This window comes from Thamnophis sirtalis, unplaced genomic scaffold (genome assembly GCF_051295495.1).
Source record: "Thamnophis sirtalis isolate CommonGarterSnake01/CBP01778 unplaced genomic scaffold, rThaSir2_p1.2 scaffold_3, whole genome shotgun sequence".
Classification (NCBI taxonomy): domain Eukaryota; kingdom Metazoa; phylum Chordata; class Lepidosauria; order Squamata; family Natricidae; genus Thamnophis; species Thamnophis sirtalis.
The window spans coordinates 9,064,586-9,087,146 of record NW_028261383.1 but is presented as its reverse complement, the minus strand read 5'-3'; the positions used below and the strand labels follow the sequence as shown (position 1 = coordinate 9,087,146).

Below are 22,561 nucleotides of genomic sequence, written 5' to 3'. Positions count from 1 at the left end.
CCTGGATTTGTCAAGAAGGCTCGAAAAGGAGAGCCAGTTTGCTGCTATGACTGCATTCCTTGTCCGGAGGGTACCATCTCTACTCGGATAGGTGAGCGACTCCCAACAAGAGTCTTAGATCCATCCATATCACTCATCATTGCTTAAAATTGTCACCAAATCTAGTATGGAAATATATTACTCCAACTTCACACTTTTAGAAACTATATTCTTGCAAAAATAGATAAAAATTGATTTTTTTTCTTGAATTCATTTAGAATTGATCATTAACATAATTAAATGATTTAATGTTAATTTTTTCTTTGTTGGCATAAAATTATTTCTTTCATTATTTATAAAATTTACATGGCACCCATTGCATGATTCTGGGCAGCGTATAATAAACCAACTATAAAACATTTTTACAGAACCAGATAAAAGTAATGAAACATTATAAAAAAAGACTGTGTGAGGCAAATAGATTAAGATGTTATATGTGATGCATTCAGCTCACAGAGAGGTGGCAATACATTTCCTTCTATTTTCCTATGCTGTTTGTGTGCGCAAATAGTTAGAACTGGCTTTTCTACTTCTGTACCCATATGAAATATTCAGTGAAGTTATACCCTTGGTAAATATAATGACCCAGGAGTTTCTTTTGCTGTCTAACCCAGTGGGACGGTTGACATATGGTATCATCCATAATCCACCTATGGCCAAACATATGTGCTGTTGTAGTGGAGACCAAGCACCTGATAGTTCAATGGGGATGAACACACTTTGACTCAACCCTGGTAAGATGGAGTGGCTTTGTGTTTTTGACCTCCAAAGGTTCTAGTGATAAGCCATCTCAGAGTCTGGATGAGGTGGCTGTTAGGAATATAATCTAATGGTTGGGTTGGCAATATATAAATCATGTAACAATGCTATACCTGCTTCTTTAAATCATACTGTAAAATGTGATTGGTTGCTGTTTTGCTCAATCGGCCATAAGAGGGAACCAGAATGACTGTTAGCTCTCTGTTTATTACATGTTGGGCTGATCTGATCTGAGTGTTTTGGAAGCTGGCTGTTAGAAAGTGCCGTGAGCTACTGTGTTTTGCAACTGCTAGCAAACTTTGGGTACCAGACTGTTTGTCTGATTATGGACTATGTTATTTGGATTATCCCTTAACTGAAAGACATTGATGATTGACTGTCTTATCTGTGTATGACTTGGACTGTTTGATGGACTCTAATACCTCTATTTCCATGAAAGTAAAAGCGTATTTAAACTGCAGTGTCTCTGTATGCTGATTTGTGTGTTCTCCAACAGAAATCTCACAACGCTTCTCTGAACGCACTCGCTCTCCCGACGGGGAGTTTACTTAACAGTGGCACTCTTCTGAATAAAGATAGTACATAATTTGGGGGTCCTCTTAGAGTCATGGAATCAGAGGTGGGTTCTTGCCGATTCTATCTGGTTCGATAGAAGAGGTTCCACAAATCTACCATGCCATTTAGACCCGGTTGGAATACCTGGCGATCTCCTTTCATTCTCCGTCTGCCTCATTCACCCATTCAGGCAGCAGAGAATGAAAGGAGATTGCATAACCGAGGGCAAAGGAGCCTGCAGCCTCCTTCATTCAAATGTTTGGGCAATGGGGGGCTTTCTTGCATGCTTCTTTCTTTCTCTAAAGGCGTGCAAGAAATCCCCCCCATTGCCCCAGCGTGTCCTGGAACTGCACTATGAGGTAAAGGAAGTAGGTCTTGGGAGAGTCTTTCCGTCCCCCTCCAGTGATTCCATGCCGAAAGAGAGGAGGCGGGCTGGTTTGAATGGAGGTGAGCGGGCAGTTTAGTGGCCCGCCTTCTTTGCTAGTTTGGGTGGGTGGAGAAAGAAGGCATGTAGTAGTCGAGGGCGAAGGTTGTCCCCTTCGCCCTTGATAACAGGGGTGCTTTATCACAAGTCTCCTTTCTTTCTCTGCCTGTCCGAATTAGCGAAGGAGGTGCTGGCCCAAAACTGCCCGCTCGTCCACATTCAAACCAGCCCACCATCTTTTGTCTCCCAGTATGGACTCTCTGGTTCTTTCCAAAGTCCAGAGCCCATCCATGAAGATGAGGAACCTGAGGGGAACCCCTCCCCCTGGATGGGCTCTGGACCATGGAGCCTCATCCTTCTTTTTAACTAGGTGGCTGTCAGAGAGAAGAGGATAGCGTGTGCCCTTGGGCTTGTGCAGCAGCTGAATCCTCACCTCCTGTTCTTTGGCTGTTGCACAAGCCCACGTGGCATGTGCTGTCCTCTTCTCTCTTGACAGTCGCCTGGTTAAAAAGACGGATGAGGCTTTGCTGATCTGAAGCCCATCTGCAAGGAGAGGGGTTCCCCTTGTGTTCCTCGTCTTCCCAGATGGGCTGGGGAGTCATCGTCAGCCACGCAGAGCCTCGCCGCAGCTCCATGCCATAGAAAACATAGGTGTGTGCGCACACCCCATAAATTACAGCCTCGGAGACTTCGTAACAGCAGGAAACAGTTGGGAGAGGGGCTTTGGTCCTGCTCCGGGCTGTAATTGTGCTGGGCATGCACACACCTATGTTTTCCATGGCATGGAGCCACAGCTGGAAGATTAGGAATGGGAGGGCCACCAGCGGGGCCTTGTCCTTCTGAAGATGACCTGTCCCTGAAGAGAAAAACGCAGCTGCCAGGTACTTTTAACCTGTGATTGGAACAGAAGGTGACCACAGTATGTGAGTTTGTGTGTGTGTGTGTGTGTGTGTGTGTGTGTGTGTGTGTGTGTGAGAGAGAGAGAGAGAGAGAGTGACAGACAGACAGAGAGAGGCACAGAGAGAGAGAGGGAGGGAGGGAGGGAATCAGAGAGAGAGACAGACACACAGAGAGAGACAGAAAGGGGGAGGGAGGGAGGGAGGGAGGGAGGGAGAGATACATATAGAGGCACATGAGAGAGTGATTAGTGAGAGAGAGTGATTAGTGAGTCACACAGAGTGAGTGATTAGTGAGTGAGTGAGTAAGTGAGAGACAGACACACACACACACATATGCACACAGAGTGACCGAGAGAGAAAGGGAGGGGAGAGAGATAGAGACACACACAAACAAATAGAGGGTGAATTTATTGTTGTTTTTATAGTCATAGATATGTGATTGGGAGGTTTGCTGGAGTGTGAACTGTCCAAATTTTGGTTTAAGATGGGAAGCCAGGATAATTGCACACATTTTTACAATTTATCATGGCTTGCCTCTCTCTTAAAATCGGCTGATATCCAAACAAGGACTTTCTTTAAATGTGAAAGGACAAACTTTAAAAGAAATATTATTTTCTGTTTTCTCAGATGCTGAAAAATGCACCAAGTGCCCAGATGATCAATATCCAAATGAGAACCGAATTCAATGTATCCCCAAGAGAATAAGCTTCCTGTCATACGAGGAACATTTGGGCATCATCCTGTCTTCCTTTTCTCTAGTCTTGTTTCTAATCACAGGTTTTGTTTTAACCATATTCATTAAATACCTAGAAACTCCCATTGTCAAAGCCAACAACCGGGACCTCTCCTTCGTCCTCCTGATTTCCCTCCTGCTTTGCTTCTTGTCCTCCTTTTTCTTCATTGGCCGACCAAGAAGAGCCACCTGTGTTCTCCGACAAACAGTGTTCAGTATTGTCTTCTCAGTATCTGTATCTACTGTATTGGCCAAAACAATCACAGTGGTATTGGCCTTCCTTGCCACAAAACCAGGGAACAGGGTGAGAAAATGGTTGGGAAAGAGCTTGGCCAACTCCATCATCCTTTTTTGTTCTGGTGGCCAAGTTTTTATCTGTGCCATGTGGCTGGGTATTACTCCCCCATTCCCTGACTCTGACTTGCATACCCAGCCAGAAGAGATCATCCTTCAGTGCAACGAAGGCTCCGTCATCATGTTTTATCTTGTCCTTGGCTATATGTGTTTCCTAGCTATCATTTGCTTCACTGTAGCTTTCCTAGCCAGGAATCTGCCTGGGGCTTTCAATGAGGCCAAACTGATCACCTTCAGCATGCTCGTTTTCTGCAGCGTCTGGGTCTCCTTCCTGCCCACCTATGTGAGCACTAAAGGAAAGTTCATGGTGGTCGTGCAGGTCTTCTCAATCTTGGCCTCCAGTGCTGGTCTACTGGGCTGCATCTTCTTTCCTAAATGCTACATTATCATCCTGAGACCAGATCTAAACACTAAGGAACATCTAATGATAAAAGTGGGAAACTGATTGTGAATTTGTTTCTTAGGCTGATAATATTTAATTATTCATTGAAGTTATAGCAATGTTTATCTGCTTCCTTTGCATCTGTTTCATAATTAAGGTGTTTTAATATTGAAACAATTAAAACTATGAAGTTTAAGAAGAATGAAATTAAGATCCAACCTAATAATCAAACATAAAGTACGTGAATTAATAAATAAATGTATCATTCATTTATCCACACTTTTGTTCAGTGTGCTTTGCTTCTTGGACACAGAAAAGGCGGGTGAAGCTGGTGATTGGCATGGTCATATGAATCCCATTTGCAAATTTGAATCTAAATAATGTCGCGGGGTGGCTGACTCTGGATGACATTTGGTATTGCCTCTTGGAAGGAATTTTGGTGCCAGGAAGCAGGTTAATGGCAGAATCACAGACAAACAGATATTTATTCCAACCCCCCCAATATCTGCAAACTCTGTGTACTTGGTTGGGAATCTCCCAGTGCTCCAGGAAAGCTGTGGGGGTGGGGAGGAGGGTTGGATGAACTATGGTTTTGAGAAAGGCAATGAGGGATGTCAGAAAGTAAATTAGAATAGAATAGTGCCATGATGATGAACCTATGGCATGTTTGCCAGAAGTGGAATGCAGAGCCCTGCCTGCAGGGATGCCAGCCATCTCCCCAGACCATCTCCATCACTCATATGTGTGTGACTCTCACCAGCCAGCTGGTTTATGGGTCTCTGCTGCGCATACACACTGGGTGCTCACATTTCATTTGGGGGGGCACATGGATGTTTGTGCCCCTTGTGCCCCTTATTGGGCCTGGGAGTCCTCCTATACCAACCTGGAAGCCAAAAATGGGGGCAGAGTGCATGCACAGGAGGTGTGCATTTTTTAAAAAAAGTTTTTAGTTTTAGACAGACATAGACAAACAAAACATAAAACGATCTTCAATTACAGTGTGTCGATTGGTTACAAACTTTTTGTGCATCCTTTCCATAGTCATCTTACAATTTATCTGAAATCACATATTATCAAGTCAAATATATTTGTACGCCTTATTATCATTGTACCACATTTATTTAAGTATCACTATTATACCTTCATTTTAAACGAAATATTCTAGATATTGGATTCGTTTATATTATAACAATTCATTACATCATCAGGGGATGTGCATTTTGAGGTTGTGCGTGCACACATGTGCTTTGGCACATGCACATTGTGTGTGCATTCACACACTTTGGGCACTTGGCAACAAAAAGGTTATCTATCACTGTAATAGTGTCTCTGGAGATTCTCAGGCATCCAGGTCATGGAGGATATGACCTCATCTATCTCATGTCAGCATCTCAGTCCTTTCAACAATTCCAAGAAGGCTGCCCACTGTTCAGATGACTCTGACAACACAGCTAAACCTCAAGAGGGCCTTAATGACTCGCTAAAAGAATGCAAATGACCAGCTGTCTACAAGAAGTATAAATCCTTCCATTCCCCACCGTCCAGTCAGAGCTGAAGAAGCTTGTTGGATGAGAAGCAAAACATTTTCAAAGAAAAAAATCCAAATGAACCAGAAAGTACAATTGCCTCTTTAAAAAGCTCCTTTAGAATAGGATAGCGTAAGATAGGATAGGATAGGATAACTGGGACCTTGGAAAACCTCTAGTCCATCCCCTTGCTCAAGCAGACAAGTGGCTATGCAGTCTCTTCTTAAAAACTTCTAGTGATGAAGCACCCACAACTTCTGAAGCAGGAGACCCTATACCATTTCTGACAGATGGAAGTCCAATCTCTTCTTGAAAGCCTCCAGTGATGAAGGTGTCAACAATCTTGAAGGCAAGCTGTTCCATTGGTTGATTGTTGTCACTGTCATAAAATTTCCCTTTATTTCTCAGTTGAATCTCTCCTTGGTCAGTTTCCATCCATTATTCCTTATCTGGCCTTCAGGTGTGATGGAAAACAGTTTTGCCCCTTCCTTTCTGGGGCAGCCCCTCAAATATTGGAACTCTGCAAGTAACCCTAGTACTTCTCTTCTCTTCACTAGACTAGCCATGGCTAATTCCTGTAACCGTTCTTTATATGTTTTAATCTCCAGTCCTCTAATCATCTTGGTTGCTCTTCTCCGCACTTTTTCTAGACTCTCAACATATTTTTTTACATCGTGATGACCAAAACTGGATGCAGTATTCTAGGTGTGGTCTTACTAAGACTTTATAGAGTGGTATTAGTACCTCACTTGATCTTGATTGTATCCCTCGGTTAATGCACCTAAGGATTGCATTGGATTTTTTGGCTGTCGCTGCACAATGCTGGTTCATATTTAGCTCGTTGACCACTAAGACTCCAAGAGCCCTCTTATAGTCACTGCTATGAAGCCGGGTTTCACACAGTCTATATGTGTCCTTTTGTTTTTCTTGCCTAAATGTAAGACTTTAATTTTTTCTACATTTAATTTCATTTTGTTAGATAGGGCCCAGTGATCAAGTCTGTCAAGGACATTCAATACTTGAGGGGCTGCCCCAGAGAAGATTGGTTGTGGCTAGAACAGAGGGGGGAATGAAATGTCACTTGAGGCATAAGCAATTTTAAAACCGGCTCTCAGTTTGAACTCATATTTGGAGCTCTAACAGAAAAGAAAATCACAAAGAGGCCCTAATCTGAACATTAGGCTGGTTTCAAGAGTTCTGGATGCTTCATTGGTGTTAGAAGACAGATAGCACTAAAGTAAAGTGACATCAGCCAAGAATAGTTCTGAACTCCCTAGCTCTGGGTGACCTTCCCAAGCAGGCCTGAAGACAACAGGCAGTGACGTGCGGTGAGGTGTCTGTTACATTCTAACATTCTAACATTTCACATACTCCTATATATATCTTTCTTTTTTCCTTCCTTCCTTCCTTCCTTCCTTCCTTCCTTCCTTCCTTCCTTCCTTCCTTCCTTCCTCCTTCCTTCCTTCCTTCCTTCATTCATTCATTCATTCATTCATTCATTCATACACACCTTTATCCTGTTTTATTATTTTAACAAATAACTCAAGGTAATAAACATATCTAACACACATTCCTCCTCCTGTTTTTGTCACAGCAATAATCCTGTGATATATATTTTGGACTGAGAGAAAATGACTGGCCCCCAAAACACCCAGAAGACTTTCATGATTAAGGCAGGACTTAAAGCCACAGTCTCCCACCTTCTAGCCAGGTGCATTAACTACAAGATTTACCCACTAGAATCTCTTCCTGAGCTTTGTTCTTAAAATTGATTCAGCCTTATGAATTATGGAGCTTCATTCATCTGGTTTTGGATCACTGTTTCCCTAAGAATCAATAGTCAGAAAGCCTCAATGAAGAGCGAGAATAAAAGGAACAGGACCCAGATTAAAAATCACCACTATATTCACAGTGTTATTAAGGGTTTGGCCTATGCTTTGAATGCTGCATATTCCTCCAGATCCAGGAGGAGAAGGAAGGAGAGTGAAAAGAGTTTGAGGGCTCTTAAGATTGCAGCCATGGGAGGTACAGTGTCCTAACATCAAACTTAGTTCCTTTAGAGAAGAAGTGCAAAGGAGGAGGGGAACCTTTTCAACCTCCTTGTGCTACAAATGGCCAATAGGTTTGGCCAATCTAATCAATCATGGGATAAGTTTCCCAAGAGTGGGCACTGATGACACATATTATATAGAATCATTTCCACTATTAAAATGCATTTAAATAGATTCCGTTATGCATCAGTTTGTGATTAGTATAATAGAATTTTACATCATAAATTTGAAGGAGATCCTGAGGTCATCTAGCCCAACTTTTTCTCTTTGCAGGAATCGGGGTTAAATCTTTGATTGATGGTTGCTTGTTCTTAGCATTACGGCAATCAGTGAAGGGGAGAAAACTGCTCCTCCTTTTCTTCTCCTTCAGCCAGGATCTCTCTTGTGACATATCTCATTTCCCCATTTCAGACTCATTCATTCTGGAATACATTTAAGAGAAAACATCTTAAATTTCTATGCACCTTTTTCAGCAACTCCTTTGGCTGGGAGTTTCTCCCGCATTCCCTGACCTGCATTCCCAAACTGGAGAGATCATTCTTCAATGCAATGAAGGTTCTGTCACCATGTTTTATGTTGTCCTTGGCTACATGGGTTTCCTAGCTGCTGTTTGCTTCACAGTGGCTTTCCTGGCCAGAAACCTGCCTGGGGCTTTCAATGAAGCTAAGCTGATCACCTTCAGCATGCTTGTCTTCTGCAGTGTCTGGATCTCTTTCCTGCCCACCTACCTGAGTACCAAAGGGAAATACATGGTGGCTGTGTAGGTCTTCTCAATCTTGGCCTCTGGTGCTGGGCTTCTGGGATGCATCTTTTCCCCCAAGTGCTATATTATTCTCCTGCGACCAGAGCTAAACACTAAGGAACATTTAGTGATAAAAATAGGAAACTGAAAATGAAATTGTTTCTTAGTTTCATATTGTTTCATTTCTTATTGCAATTATTATTGGTTTGTATACTTCCTTTGCATGTGTTCCCTTACAATTGGGCTTATTTAAAACCAAATGAAATAAAAATATGAAGTGTAAGATTAATCAAATGAAAATCCAAAATAATCTCAAACATGAAATAAATGAATGAATAATTAATATTTGTGTTTGTCCTCCTTTTCCTCAGAACACTCAGATTAGCTAATATTTGGGTTAAGTAATATAACAAGAGATGGCAAATGTGAGCCATATCATGGGCTTTGTAGTACTCTCAGCTTTTCAGATATCTTCAAAGTTAGTTAGGAATATCGCAACATCATCTCTTTCACAGTTCTTTTTGAATTGGTCTTTTCATACCACTGAGGTTTGGGTAGTACCCTAACTGGCATTGGTGCTCCTTCTCTTTCTTGGGATGTGCCCTTTCTCAGCAATTAGTTGAACTCCAGATCAAGTTCCATTCTCATCATAGCTTCCTCTCTCTCAGCTTCTAGTTCCAGTTTCTTGGAAGGAGATGCTCAACAGTCTTTTTGAGTTCCGGTGAGGAGTGTCCTGTAGGAGACCCTTTTATAGCCTGAGCTTTCCTGGGAAGGTTTGCCTAACATTTCTCTTTGCTCCTTCTCAACCAACTGATTAAGCCTGCAGTACTGATAATCCCAAAGGTGCTTTTTTTCAGGAGGATACTAGACTTTCTTGTTTTTTCTTTTCTTTTATTCTTTTTTGTTTGTTTGTTGTAAATGTGTTTTATTTTCCATTTCATTTTCATACAGTCACATATATACTGTGCATAACCGGGGCCATATAACATTAAACAATAAACACAGGCATTCCTCTTGTGGACAATACCCCCAAAAGTAGAAAGCCAATGTACCTCTTCGACCCTCCATACACCCTTTCTTTCGCCCCCCTCCAACTTTCCATCTTCCCTCCATCATTCCCCTCTACCCTACTTCCCCTCCCCCTCTACCAGTCCTCTCTCCCGATACACTCCCTCTCTTCCTTCTCCCTCTCCCTCCAGTCCTCTCTCCTGTCCTCTCTCCCCCTCTTTCTTCTATCCCTCTACTCCTCCCTTTGGTGTATTTCTACAATCTATTAATATATTCAGCTTGTCCTATTTTTACACTGGAATTAAAGAGCAACAGTATACAAGTGCCATCACGTTACTTTAAAATCTAGCACATACTATATGTCCCCCTTCCCCCCTAACACCCCACCTCCCTTCCCCCCCCCCGACTTCCCAGAGCCCGTAAACGGTATAACAAACACAGTCAAAAATATATTGAGACAAAGGAAATAAAAAAAAGAAGTTAATAACATCTCTGCATTGAATTCAGCTTCTTCCTGTTACACTAACTTTAAGCAGTTTAGATTATTCCTAATCTTAAGCATAGGCTATCTGTAATTTCTTAGTCCCATATTTGTTTTGTATATAGTCAATCCATTTTTTCCAGTCTCGTTTATATCTCTCATTTGAATGGTCTTTAAGATATGCCGATATTTTCGCCATCTCGGCTAGGCTTGTGACTTTCAATGTCCATTCTTGAGTTGTAGGCAAGTTTCTTTCTTCCAGTATTGCGCCACCAACAGTCTTGCTGCCGTTATTAGGTGCAGAACCAAATTAGTCTCTAGTGCTGTAAAGTCAGTACATATATCTAGTAAAAATAACTGAGGAGTAAACTTTATCCTTCTTTTAAAGATATTTTGCATAATCCACCACATTTTTATCCAAAATGCCTTAACCTTTTGACAAGTCCACCATATATGAAAATATGTAGCATCGAGAGAACCACATCTCCAATATTTAGGCTGTACATTCGGATACATAGAAGCCAGCTTTCTAGGATCTAAGTGCCATCTATAAAACATAAAAATTTTCTCTCAGGTTTTGTGCTTGTGTGAATTTCACATTTCTTACCCATCTTCTTTCCCATGTGTCCAACATTATTGGTTCTTCAATATTTTGAGCCCACTTTATCATACAATCTTTAACTAATTCTGTTTCCGAATCCATCTGTATTAGTACATTATATATCCTCTTTATATGCATTAAACTTTGATCTCTTATTTATCCTCATCTTGGATAAAACCAGTTTTTTGGTCTATTTTCCACCTGGCCTCTAATTGGCCATACTGGAACCATGTTTGAACTACCTTCTCTCCTTTCAATACCTCTAACGATTTTAGTTGTAGCACCCCACTTTCCAAAGTAAGAAGTTGTCTGTAGGTGGTTCTATCCTGTTTTTGTGCTATATTCATATTTTCAATTGCATGTCTAGGAATTGCCCAGATGGGTAACTTGTCATTTAGTTTATATTGATATTTTTTCCAAACCAGCAGTAAAGCATTTCTTAAGGCATGACTTTTAAAATTCTTATCCAATTTTTTGTTGAATAACAAGAAAGCATGCCAACCATATACCAGATCGTGTCCCTCGATATTCAGTATTCTATCGTTGGTTAAATGGGTCCAATCACTAATTGCGGATAGAGCCACTGCATCATAGTATAATTTTAGGTTAGGTAATTTCAAGCCTCCTCTCTCGCGTACATCTTGCATTATTTTCATCTTTACCCTCGGCTTCTTTCTGGCCCATACAAATTTGTTGATACCCTTCTGCCATTCTAAAAGATTCGCATCTTTTTTAAGTATAGGTAACATTTGAAAAAGAAATAAAAATTTTGGTAAGATGTTCATTTTCACTGCCGCTATCCTACCCAACAAAGATAAGTACAATTTCTCCCATTTTTTCATCTCTATCTGTATACTCCGCCATAGTGGTTCATAATTGTGCTTATATAATTTCCCGTTTGAGGCTAAAATATTAACCCCAAGATATTTGACTTTTTTGACTACCTCACATCCTAGCATCACTCCTAGTTCTTCCTTTTGTTTAGTATTCATATTAATAGCTAATATTTTTGTTTTTCCTAAATTTATTTTAAAACCAGACACTTGATCATATTGATTAATCATATTCATTAAAACCATACTAGATTCCTGCGATTGTTCCAATATTATGACCAAATCATCCGCAAAAGCGCGGACTCTATATTCTTGCTTGTTTTTTCTTTTGAAGATGTTTCGATTTTCATCCAAGAAGCTTCTTCAGCTCTGAAAGAATAGTAGGGAATGGAAGAAATTATATTACTTGTAGAGAGCTTGTGATTTGTAATCTTTTAGAAGGTTGGGTGCTCTGGACCCAGTGCCAAGTCTGTTATTGTGTGCCTATCGAAGTTTCAGATTCATATATTGGATTCAGGGGCTGCTAATCTTGCAAAATCTAGATGACTGGTACAAAAAACTAGTATCGTAAGTAAACTGGAATGGCTACCATGACCCATGGTAATATGGTTGCAATAAGTGCACTCATAACTGTATACAGCACCTCATGGTGGGCCATTAATAACTTCAAGTAATCCACAAGGGGAGGCCCATGTAAAGCTCATTTCAATAATTCTTCCATGAGGTGGACCTGAGACAATTCTTCAAGTTTCAAAGAACTCAAACATTCATAGAAAGATAAATGTGGAAAGAGAGATCCCAAATAAAAAGCTGGAGAGATATTTCCTCTCGCAGTAGTAAATCTTGCACAAATTGCCCTACACTCCTATCTCTATCCAAACCCTCCTTCAAGGTCTATTTTTTTGGTGTCACCCACCTTCCTGAATGGAAATGGTTCCCTCTGGACAAGGAACACAATTGTAGCAGCAAACTGCTCTTCTTCTCGCTTCTGCTTGACATATCCAAGATGACAATTTTCCACACACTTGGACTGAGGCAAAGGCTAAGCAGAAAAACAAGGAATGGTAAAGAAAATGTCTCTGGCCTAAGTATCCATAGAAAATGGAGGTAAATATGAAGTTCAGATAAGTAATCTCTGGGCTTCACTTGAAGAAATCAGAGCTCTCCAACTAGTTCAAAATGGTTTCATAAACTACAATTATGAACAGATTCATTCATTCATTTATTCTTTTTTTGTTTTTGGCATATCTCATGGCAATAAAGGACGTTTCTAATTAATAAAGTGTGGAAGGATGGGTTTGAGTGAAGATTTAAGAATTAAAGGACAACTGATGGGCTCCTCCTCATGTCTATATTAATATGCATTCTTCTGTTCTTCAAATATCCATGGTTTTAAAATACAATGGATTTATTATATTAATTGTTAGAAAAAATATTATAATAAATTTAATTCCATTAGATTTGTTAAAATAGAGTAAAACTTTGATGAAGAAAGATATCTCTTTCCAAGTCAATCTTTACAAATACATGTCAATGTATTTATTTATTAAATTTATATTCCCACCCTCTCTCCCATGGTGACTCAAGGTGGCTTGCAGAACATAAAATGTCATTTAAAACAATAAAACATTAAACTAATTAAATATCAAATAAATTAATATAGTAAAATAGAATAAAATCACCCCCTACCCAGCAACAGCAGATCACATGAGCCATTTAATGGGCTCCATCCCACTCTGGGTTCCCCAGACCAACTGGCAGAACCAGGACTTCAGCGCCTAATAGACCTAATGGACCCAATAGAAAAGAAAATCACAAACCAGCCCAACTTTTGCCATTAGAAAGGGTTTACTTCCTTGCTTTTGGAAGACAGGCCACACTTGAGTTTAGTGCCCCCAACACAGAATGTCATCAAATTACATCACTCTGCATGATCTTCCACTAGAGAACTCATTACATTGAAGGGCAGCAGAAGTCAATTCCCTGGATGTTGAACTATATTCATCCAACATCACTTTCTGGACAAGACCTGACAGGAAAGGACCACAACTACTACACAACAATGTAGATCTGCCCCCAAGGGTAGGATTTTTCTCTAAGGTGCTCTTCTCTAGCTACTACTTTGAAAATGGAGTCCAGAAGAAATCTAGGGTTCACTGAGGAGAAGTTACTTCTCACTGTAATTTTTAAAATTCTGATCACTGGGACCTCTTATGCTACTTCTCCAGGGACTGACTTTGAGGTAAACATCAGACCGAAACAACATGGAAAGGATATTGCATTAGAAAAGGATAAATGCCTCAGCCTCACACACAGGGCAGCACTGGTTTTGGGACAGGTATGGACTGTGTCTTTGAATGTACTTTTTCTCCTTTCCAGGTGAAGCTTGGTTTATCTCTGTCTGAATCCATAAAGTCTAGAATTTCTACATTATAAAGGTCCTTCCAAATTATCTAACTTATATTGTTCTTTAGACCCATGAATTATGGATCTTCTGCTTGTGCTTGTGTTGCTTCTCGTGTCCCAGCCATTCTTAGGAAAGCTTAGAATGAAGTGCCCGCTGAATTTCAAGCACCAGGATGAAAAAAAGGCATGGAGCTATTACAGTCCAGGGGATCATATCATTAGTATCATCAACACTGGAACAAAAATATTGCATACACCAATGTTGCTTTTCAACATGGAACCTCGTTGTCAGTTTGAGTTGTAAGTCATTCACTGTGGTGTAGTTTCATTCCCTCTATTTGCAGTTCTCAATCTTTCCTTCTTTTTTCACTGATGCTTGTATTGTAGCACCTATCTTATCTCTTGAATTGTTTTGATTTCCATTACATCCCTCTTTTCTCTCATTTTGTAGAAAAAGATCTGGAATCCAAGATGGGACAGAAAAATAAACTCCCCGAAAACAATCCATATTCCATAGCTTTCCTGCTCTATTCCTTAGCTATACTTCAGTACCCTCTTTGGTTTAAAGTAGTTATTGAATGGATTGCACTTGCCCTTGAATAGCTCATATTTATATATTTACAACCCATTATTCATATTCAATGCTTCATCCTTCTAGGAACAGAGAATGACTATATTTTAGAATTGCTCTTCTGGGTCACTTATGAAAAAGCCTCTTTCCATTATGATAGTTTCTATTCTAATGATTGAATGATTTTGAATCCTGGTTACTTGTCAGTTGAAAATGAGTTCAGCTACAAATAATTTGATTTGTGGTTCTGAACTTTAGTGGCAAGCTATCTCCATCTCCTCTCCCCAACACTCATAAAAAGAAATGCTGATGGGTAATTTTTGGATCGGCATTGGCTTAAGACTGATAAGGTTTGTGCAGGCAAAGAACAGTAAATTGAAAAACATAATTTGCTTTTTCTCTTAATGATGGCAATAACATGAACATTTTATCTTAGTTTACGTTTTGATAAGTATAGACTACTACGCAACATTTTTAATATTCAAGAGGTCAACAAGACTCCTCGGCTTCTGCACAATCTCACCCTTGGCTACAACATCCATGACAACTATTTGAACACACTTTTGACTTCAGATGTCTTGATGGACATGCTGTCTACTGGAGAAGCCAATGTTCCCAACTACAGCTGTGGAAGGAAGGACAACATTTTGACTCTTGTGGCTGAAGCTACTTATGACATCTCCACCCAGATGTCAACATTGGGAGACACCTACAAACTCCCTCAGGTTTGTATGTCTACTTTCCTATAGGTAAACTGAATGGAGTGGTGGGTGGGTATGTAATAGATCTCTTTGGAACTGAAGAACTGCCTTTCATCATGGTCATTATATGCATCAGGAAGCACAGTGATTAGGAGGTAAAGATCAAAGCAGTGATAGAACCAAATGTTTCAGTGCACAAATGGATATGTGGATCGGAGATGTATGGGTGATACAGAAATCATTTCTTATTCTTTTCACTTTTTTCTTTTATATTCTGATTATATGCAGTCTTGTTAATGTTACATATTTTCATTCTTTATTTTTATATGTGTTAATGGCTAATCAACAATAAACTATTCTAATAAGTTCATGAAATTGTATTTCTTTAAAGTCATTTGGGAAGTGATCTGACTCCAAAAGTAACATAGCATTGTTCATTGTGTTTTCAGATCAATTTTGAATATCTTTCAGATTTGCTGCATGATAAAATCCAATTGCCCTTTTATCACAGTTTTTACCCGCCAAAAGAGGTCCTTTACTCAGGAATTGTCCAAGTGCTCCTCCATTTCAGATGGACCCTTGTTGGTCTCTTTGCTCCAGACACAGACAATGGAGATAATTTCATGAGGACTTTTGCTCCTTTGCTTGACAAGAATGGCATTTGTGTTGTTATATCACAACAATTCTCAACAACTCATCTTACAGCACCCCATGGAGATGCTCTCGCTAAGTGGAGACAAGTAAATGTCTATATTCATTTCATAGAATTTGGTGCTGTTTTGGACAGAATTTTTCCTTTTCATATTATACTTACAGGTTTGCCCGGACCCATTGAAAAGAAAATCTGGATCACAACACTCAAATCAGTATTCCCATTGTGGGAGCACAGAGCTCTCAGATATGTGAATAGTATCTGGCTTGTTGATTTTGAGAGAAAAAAGGAGCCAATGAAGGATGCCTATAAAAGCACTTTCTTTGTGGAACCACCCTTAGGACATCCGTCATTTCTCTGCTCTTTTTCAAAACATGCATTGTCTGTCAAAGGCCGGAAAAGATGCACTGAGAAATCACCACTGGAGATCCAACAGAGAAAAGAAATAGTGGTGAATTTCCACCATTGCTACAGTGTCATTAAGACTCTGGCCCATGCCTTGAATGCTGCATATTCCTCTATATCCAGGAGGAGAAGGAAGGAGACCAAGGGGAGTTTGGGGGCACCAAAGCTGCAGCCATGGCAGGTATGGAGTCCTGACAAGGATCCATTAATCTTAGTTCATTTTGAGAAGAAATAAAAAGGAGAAGGAAGGGAACCGTATCAACCTACTTGTGTTTAACAAGACTACAAAATGTTTGGGAAATGTAATTGCTTATGCCAGGGGTGGGTTTCAATTTTTTTTACAATTGTTTTGGTGGGTGTGGCTAGAATGTGGGGCATGTGACTGAGTGGGCATGGCCAGCTTGATGTCACTCATGCACACTTAGTCACATGACCCCCACCAAATCTGGTTCACTGAAACCAGACCATCTTATTTGTCTCTTGAGAAACCTTTCTATGGGTCAAGAAGCAACAGTGAGACCTGAACACGGAACCACTGATTAATTCAAAATTGGGAAAGGTGTCTGCCAAGGCTGTATGCTGTCACTGTGCCTATTTAACTTATATGCAGAGCACATCATGAGAAGGGTGGGGCTAGATGAATCAAAAATTGGAATTAAGATTGTCAGGAGAAATATCAACAACCTTAGATATGCAGATGATACCATTCTAATGGCAGAAAGTCAAGAGAAACTAAAGAGCCTCTTGATGCGGGTGAAGCAGAGTGCAAAATTTGAAACATTAAGAAAACTAAGATCCTGGCATCTGGCCCTCTCAATTCCTGGTAAATCGATGGAGAAGAAATGGAGGTAGTGATAGATTTTATTTTCCTGGGCTCCAAGATCAGCATAGATGGGAACTGCAGCGAAGAAATTAAAAGACACTTGCTCCTGGGGAGAAAAGCTATGGTAAATCTAAACAGGTTACTAAAAAGCAGCAAAAAAGTGTGTGTGTAGTCAAGGCTATGGTTTTCCCAGTTGCAATGTATGGCTGTGAAAGTTGGGCCATAAGAAAGGCTGAGCGCCAAAGAATGGAGGCCTTTGAACTATGGTGCTGGAGAAGATTCCGGCGAGTCCCTTGGACTGCAAGGCAATCAAACCCATCAGTCCTAGAGGAGATCAACCCTGATCGCACTTTAGAAAGCCAGGTCCTGAAGATGAAACTCAAATACTTGGCCACTTAATGATAAGGAAGGACTCAATTGAGAAGAGTTTATTGCTGGAAAGATTTAGGGAAAAAGATGGATGCATTTGCTTTCTTTCTCTGAACATCCCATTTCTGATTTGGTTTTTAATCAACTGCTATTTTGATATGATTATCAGAAATATTTTTATCAAGGTTGATAGCGTCCATCATCCTTGCTCTGTGTTTCATTTTTCTTCTTCAATGTGGAAGACTTTGTACTTGCTTTTCCTCTTAAATTCCATCTTGTGTTTTTTAGCTCTTATTGATGAAATATTAGTATTTTTTATTTTCTAACGGATTTTATTATACCCTTTTTTCTATAGGGAGGTCATAAATGTTTTTCTGGGTGTTGTCTTTTTAAAAAGAATACAACTTTAAAGTCAGTTTTATCCACTTTATTATTATAGCATTCAGACTTCATTTAACTAGGTTCCTAATCATCACATCAGGAATTAGTTCATTCATGCTTTGCTGAAGTCAAGTTATAGTATATCATCAGCAGTTCCGCAGTCTGTTAAAATTGTGTAATCAGAAAAGCAGGGGGAGCCCATAACTACATAAAGAGAGCAACTCAGGTAGGATCCACCCAAAATTCTCAGATTGTAGAAAGAGTAGGTGGGACATTTGTACCTCCAGACATGCATGGTGGCCTTGCACCACAAGATGAGCAGCATATAAATTTGATGATGATGATGATGATGATGATGATGATGATGATGATGATGATGACGACGACGACAGAGAGACAGACAGACACACAGGCAATATTCTCTTAATGTAGTTATAAAGTATAATTAACTCATCCGGATATATTTATAAGGTGGTCTGCCTGTTCACTTTCTTGATAAATCCATGCTTTGTGAGAAGCACTTATTGTTTTCAAGGAATTTATAAATATTTCTTTTCATTCTGCGGTTTATTTATGACCCGCTTTAGAAGGTTTGTTATAATTAACACATTTTATCAATCATATTGTTCTGAAAATACATTTTGTCAATATATGATTGACAAATTTTATTGAACCATTCTTTTTCATTTTTGAGGATAATGGTTAAACCTGTTCTACCAAGTAAGGATATTTGCAAGTTATCCTGTTTCTGTAAAAGAAAGAGATAAATGAGAACAAAGGGCTAATTTACCAGGTTCAATACTTTTCAAATGCCTGGATGTTCCCATTGTAGTTTCATCCTTTTCTGGAGAAGAATGAGTTTTGCAATCTTTCTGAATTCAAAGTGTACTTTGACCAAAACGGAGATTTAAAGGCTGATCTGAGAATCTCAACCTGGGTGTCTCGTGAGCACGGCCGTGGGAAAAAACGGTTGACTGTTGAAAAGCAGAGACTTATTATCAATGAAGATCGTCTGTCATGGCTAAAATTGCACAATGGGGTAGGAGAAATATTGGTGTCTTTTCTCTATTTTCCAAAAGGTTCTGACCCATTTCATCAGGCTGAGCACCCTGGCTCAGTGCTGAAATAGAGAAGCTGCATGAAAATGGTAAGAGAGGGCCAATCCCTCAAGTTCTAGGGATTGTGATCCACTTCTTCCTTGTCTTCAAATAGCAAACAAGAAGGCAAATTGATTGACCAGTGCCTGAATTCAGGTTTAGACTGAATTTGATGAAACAAGACTGGAGAGATGTCCTTTTGTTCCCTTTGGAAATAAGCTTGGGAACTTGGATTCACCTTGTCCTGGTTGGGCCAAGTGTCCCATAGATGGGTAGGGCAAGAAGTTTCTAAGAAACTCAGACCTGGCTAGAGTTATCTATTCCAATCTTTCATCCCACTGCGATAATGATATTGGCCTTCTGCTCTTATGAAGGAGATCCAAGATTGTTTTCTTTTTAACATGGAGTCAAAATGACTCAATTGCTGAGTGATAACATCCTAATCCAGAAAACTGAAACACTGAAATATGATTTTGATTCAAAGAAAAGCCTTTCCTGATATTTGAAAAAATGAGGGACAAATTGAAAGGAAATGTTGCTTAGATTTGGGCTGTGGCTTGTAAGAAGGCACTTCATTTAAAACCCCCTGAATACAATTATTTATCTTGATTGTTAGCTATTTCTGTCATTCTGGGAAGAAAATGACCTCCAAATTTAACTAGTAACAAATATGGGTTTGTTCTTCCAAGCCAGTTGCTGTTACCTAATTGTAGTTCTTCAGCAGAAAAAACATTGTCTTGGATACCTAGCTGGACCTCAGAAATTCCCTCACACAACTCACAGGTTCTGAAGCAAAAGATTCCTGATTTACCCTTTCTGAGGGACATGTCCTCATGACTTCACCTCTACCACATATCATTATAGTTCTAGAAACTCAGCAGTCACTTTTATTTCAAGAGTACGACAGCATGTCAGGATGGTTAATGTTAACAGTTTCCGAAGAGAAGGCGTGGGAGGAGTAACAGATGGGTATTAACCCAGCCCTCTTGCCTATAGGAGACTGAAGAACCTACGGTCCTCCTCTGACTTCCCCAGATTAACCTCAGTCTGCGGCCTGAAAGGAGTGTTACTCTGACTCTCCCTTCTCTTCGAAGACTTAGGAGTTTTTTTCTTACAGGATCCTTAGCAGCGATTACCTTAGCATCAAAGGAATTAATTCACACCTTAGAAGATTCTCACCGCTCCGCTATTGTGCTCCGCGCCGCTGGGGAAAGCCTTGTCGCTGCCCAGTGTGTGCGCCCACGCCCCGTGCGACTGGCTGGTCGCGTAAGAGGGGGAGGAAGCCTCCGCTCAGCAGGGATGATCGGAGCAGCTGCGAGGCCTCTGGAAAGCAGAAGAAGGACCTGCGAGGCCTGGGAATCCCTGGAGATCGGCCCTACAATCCCCAAAAACAGGAGATCGGCCCTACGATCCCCAGCAACAAGAGATCGGACCGCAGGTCGGCGGTCGCCATCTTAGGTCCAGTCGCCATTTTGGAGCACGTGAGCTGAGTGCGTGATCAGCGTTCCCTACGGACGCCGAAAGCGCTCAAAAGGGCACCAGTGAAGCCGGAAGAGGCTTCGTTTAGGCTCTACCCCACCGGTGATCCGGGCGGTATTCCCAGTCTGTGCCTGCCGGCAACTGAGGCCACAGTCCAGCGGCAGAGGAACAGAAGAGCGGACTCGAGCCTCGGGGGAAAGAATCCACCCTCACAGCCGGCTGCAAGGAGGAGGAGGTTTTGTGAGCACCTAACTGTAAGTAATGGCGGAGGTGACTAGAAGCAGGGATGCCAGGCCCAGAGCCCCAGGGGGTGCGGACCTGGATGAGGGGACCTCCAGGGGCGCTTCATCGGTTCCCAGGGGGAGATCCCCAGTGAGGAGGGACAAGGCCAGGCCCCCCAAGAAGGCGGCCCCCAGGAAGGAGGTCAGGGTGACCAGGGCCTCGACAAGGGAGTTCAGGGTGACCATCAGCCCTTCCCCCTCCAGATCATGATCTCCCCGCAGGCCTCCAGCCCGGGTTGAGGCCCGGGCAGCATCTCCAGCTTCACCAAGAGGCTCCCACAGAGGGCACAGCTCCCTATCGCCCCCCTTTCGCCTGCTCCCCCAGCGGAGTCAAGAGCGGACCCCTTTGGGCACAGGGCCAACAGTCCAGCCAGGCCCTGCTTGGCTCCCCTATCCCCTGATCCCAGGGAATACCCCCAGCCTCCTGAGCTCCAGCCTGCCCTGCCTGATCTCTCCAACAGCTTCCAGGACATGCTAGCCAGGGCTCTAGCCCAGGCTATGGCCTCTAGCTTAGGCCAGCAGCCTCAGAGCTCCAGGAGCAGGGCCCTGCAGGAGCCTCCCAGGGGGCCTCAGGAACGCCCCATCACTTCAGCAGCCAGGGAAGCTAGGTCTCCCTCCCCATCCATGGCTAGCGAGGCTTCCGACTTGGAGGAGGGAGAATTGAAGGATGTGGGGTTCTCAGAGGATGAGGATCCCCAGGTAGAGGATGATTCCACCATAGCGGTCCTCTTTCCCCCATCCTTATTCAGTTCCTTGCTTCGCAAGCCAGCTGCCACAGTGGATCTGGATCCCCCTCTGGATCCTAAGCCGGTAGCTGAGTCTTCTGGCAAGGGTAAGAGTAAGAAGAAAATGGGTCCTTTTCATAGGCCCCCGGTGACTAAGGAGGAGAACCCCACGCCAGAGATGTTCATGGAAGTGCTCAAGTCACAGTGGGTAAAGCCAGGGTCTTTCCCCACCCCAGGGGGAAATGAGAGAAAATTTTACAATCTTAATCAGGCCTTTGCCCAAGCTCTCCAGGTTCCTGAAGTGGACAATCCGGTTGCCACCCTGGCTTTAGCTTCAACGGTTGTTGCAGGTGACACTGCCAACTGCCTCAAGCCTGAGGACAAGAAGGCAGACATCGTCCTGTGCAAGACGTTCCAGGCTATCACCTGGGCCATCAGGGCGGCCGTCTCCACTTCCTTCTTTAACAGGTCCAGGGTCCTATGGTTGGAGCAGCTGAGGGACAGGACTCTGGCCTCAGAGGTTCGCCTGCTGCAGGACATATCCAAGATGCTAGCGGCAACGCAGTTCTCAGCATACGCCACTCTGGATGCAGTAAAGTATGCGTCCCGCGCTATGTCTTCTTCAGTTGCTTAACCAACATGCTTAACCAACATTATTGGTTCTTCAATATTTTAAGCCCACTTTATCATACAATCTTTAACTAATTCTGTTTCCGAATCCATCTGTATTAATATATTATACCGTATATACTCGAGTATAAGCCGAGTTTTTCAGCCCACTTTTTGGGCTGAAAAAAGCCGCCTTGGCTTATACTCGAGTCATTGAAAAATTTGCCCGAAATGGAGGAGAAAAAGGGGTGGGGCCATGCCGCTGGGTGACGCTCGTGAATGGCCCGGCGCCCCTGTGAGTTTCCCCTCCCTCTGTGTCAGTTTGCCGTGCAGCGCACCGCACCATCCCCCCTCCTCACGTTCTAATGTAATGCAGGGCTGTCTTACGATTCCCCTTCCTCCCCCTCCTGCCGCTCTGCAACGATGTCCCACCTCCTCCTTGTTATGGCAAGCAGCCACATAGCGATGTCCCACCTCCTCTGGTACAGTGATCCAATGATAGGAATCACTGTGCTGTGTGTCATAGGAGGCGGGACATCGCTCCCGCGGCTGCAAGGGACATCATCATCACAGCGGGACATCAGCATCATGAGGTGAGTGAAGTATTTCATTGAATACACCGCTAGTTTACTGTTTTTCTTTGAAATAAATATTCAAAAACATTATTGGTATCTA

General features: G+C 41.9%; 1 protein-coding gene across 1 annotated transcript in view; it reads left to right on the top strand.

Moving 5' to 3' along the window:
- Positions 1 to 13,727: 13,727 nt before the first annotated feature.
- Positions 13,728 to 22,561, top strand: part of LOC148047107 (vomeronasal type-2 receptor 26-like) — an 86,233-nt gene continuing 77,399 nt past the window's right edge. Inside the window, exons 1-4 of the mRNA XM_087707945.1 lie at positions 13,728 to 13,766; positions 13,915 to 14,093; positions 14,801 to 15,089; positions 15,515 to 16,303. Of these exons, the coding sequence (XP_087564071.1) occupies positions 13,728 to 13,766; positions 13,915 to 14,093; positions 14,801 to 15,089; positions 15,515 to 16,303 (1,296 nt within the window). The remainder of the gene's footprint in view (positions 13,767 to 13,914; positions 14,094 to 14,800; positions 15,090 to 15,514; positions 16,304 to 22,561) is intronic.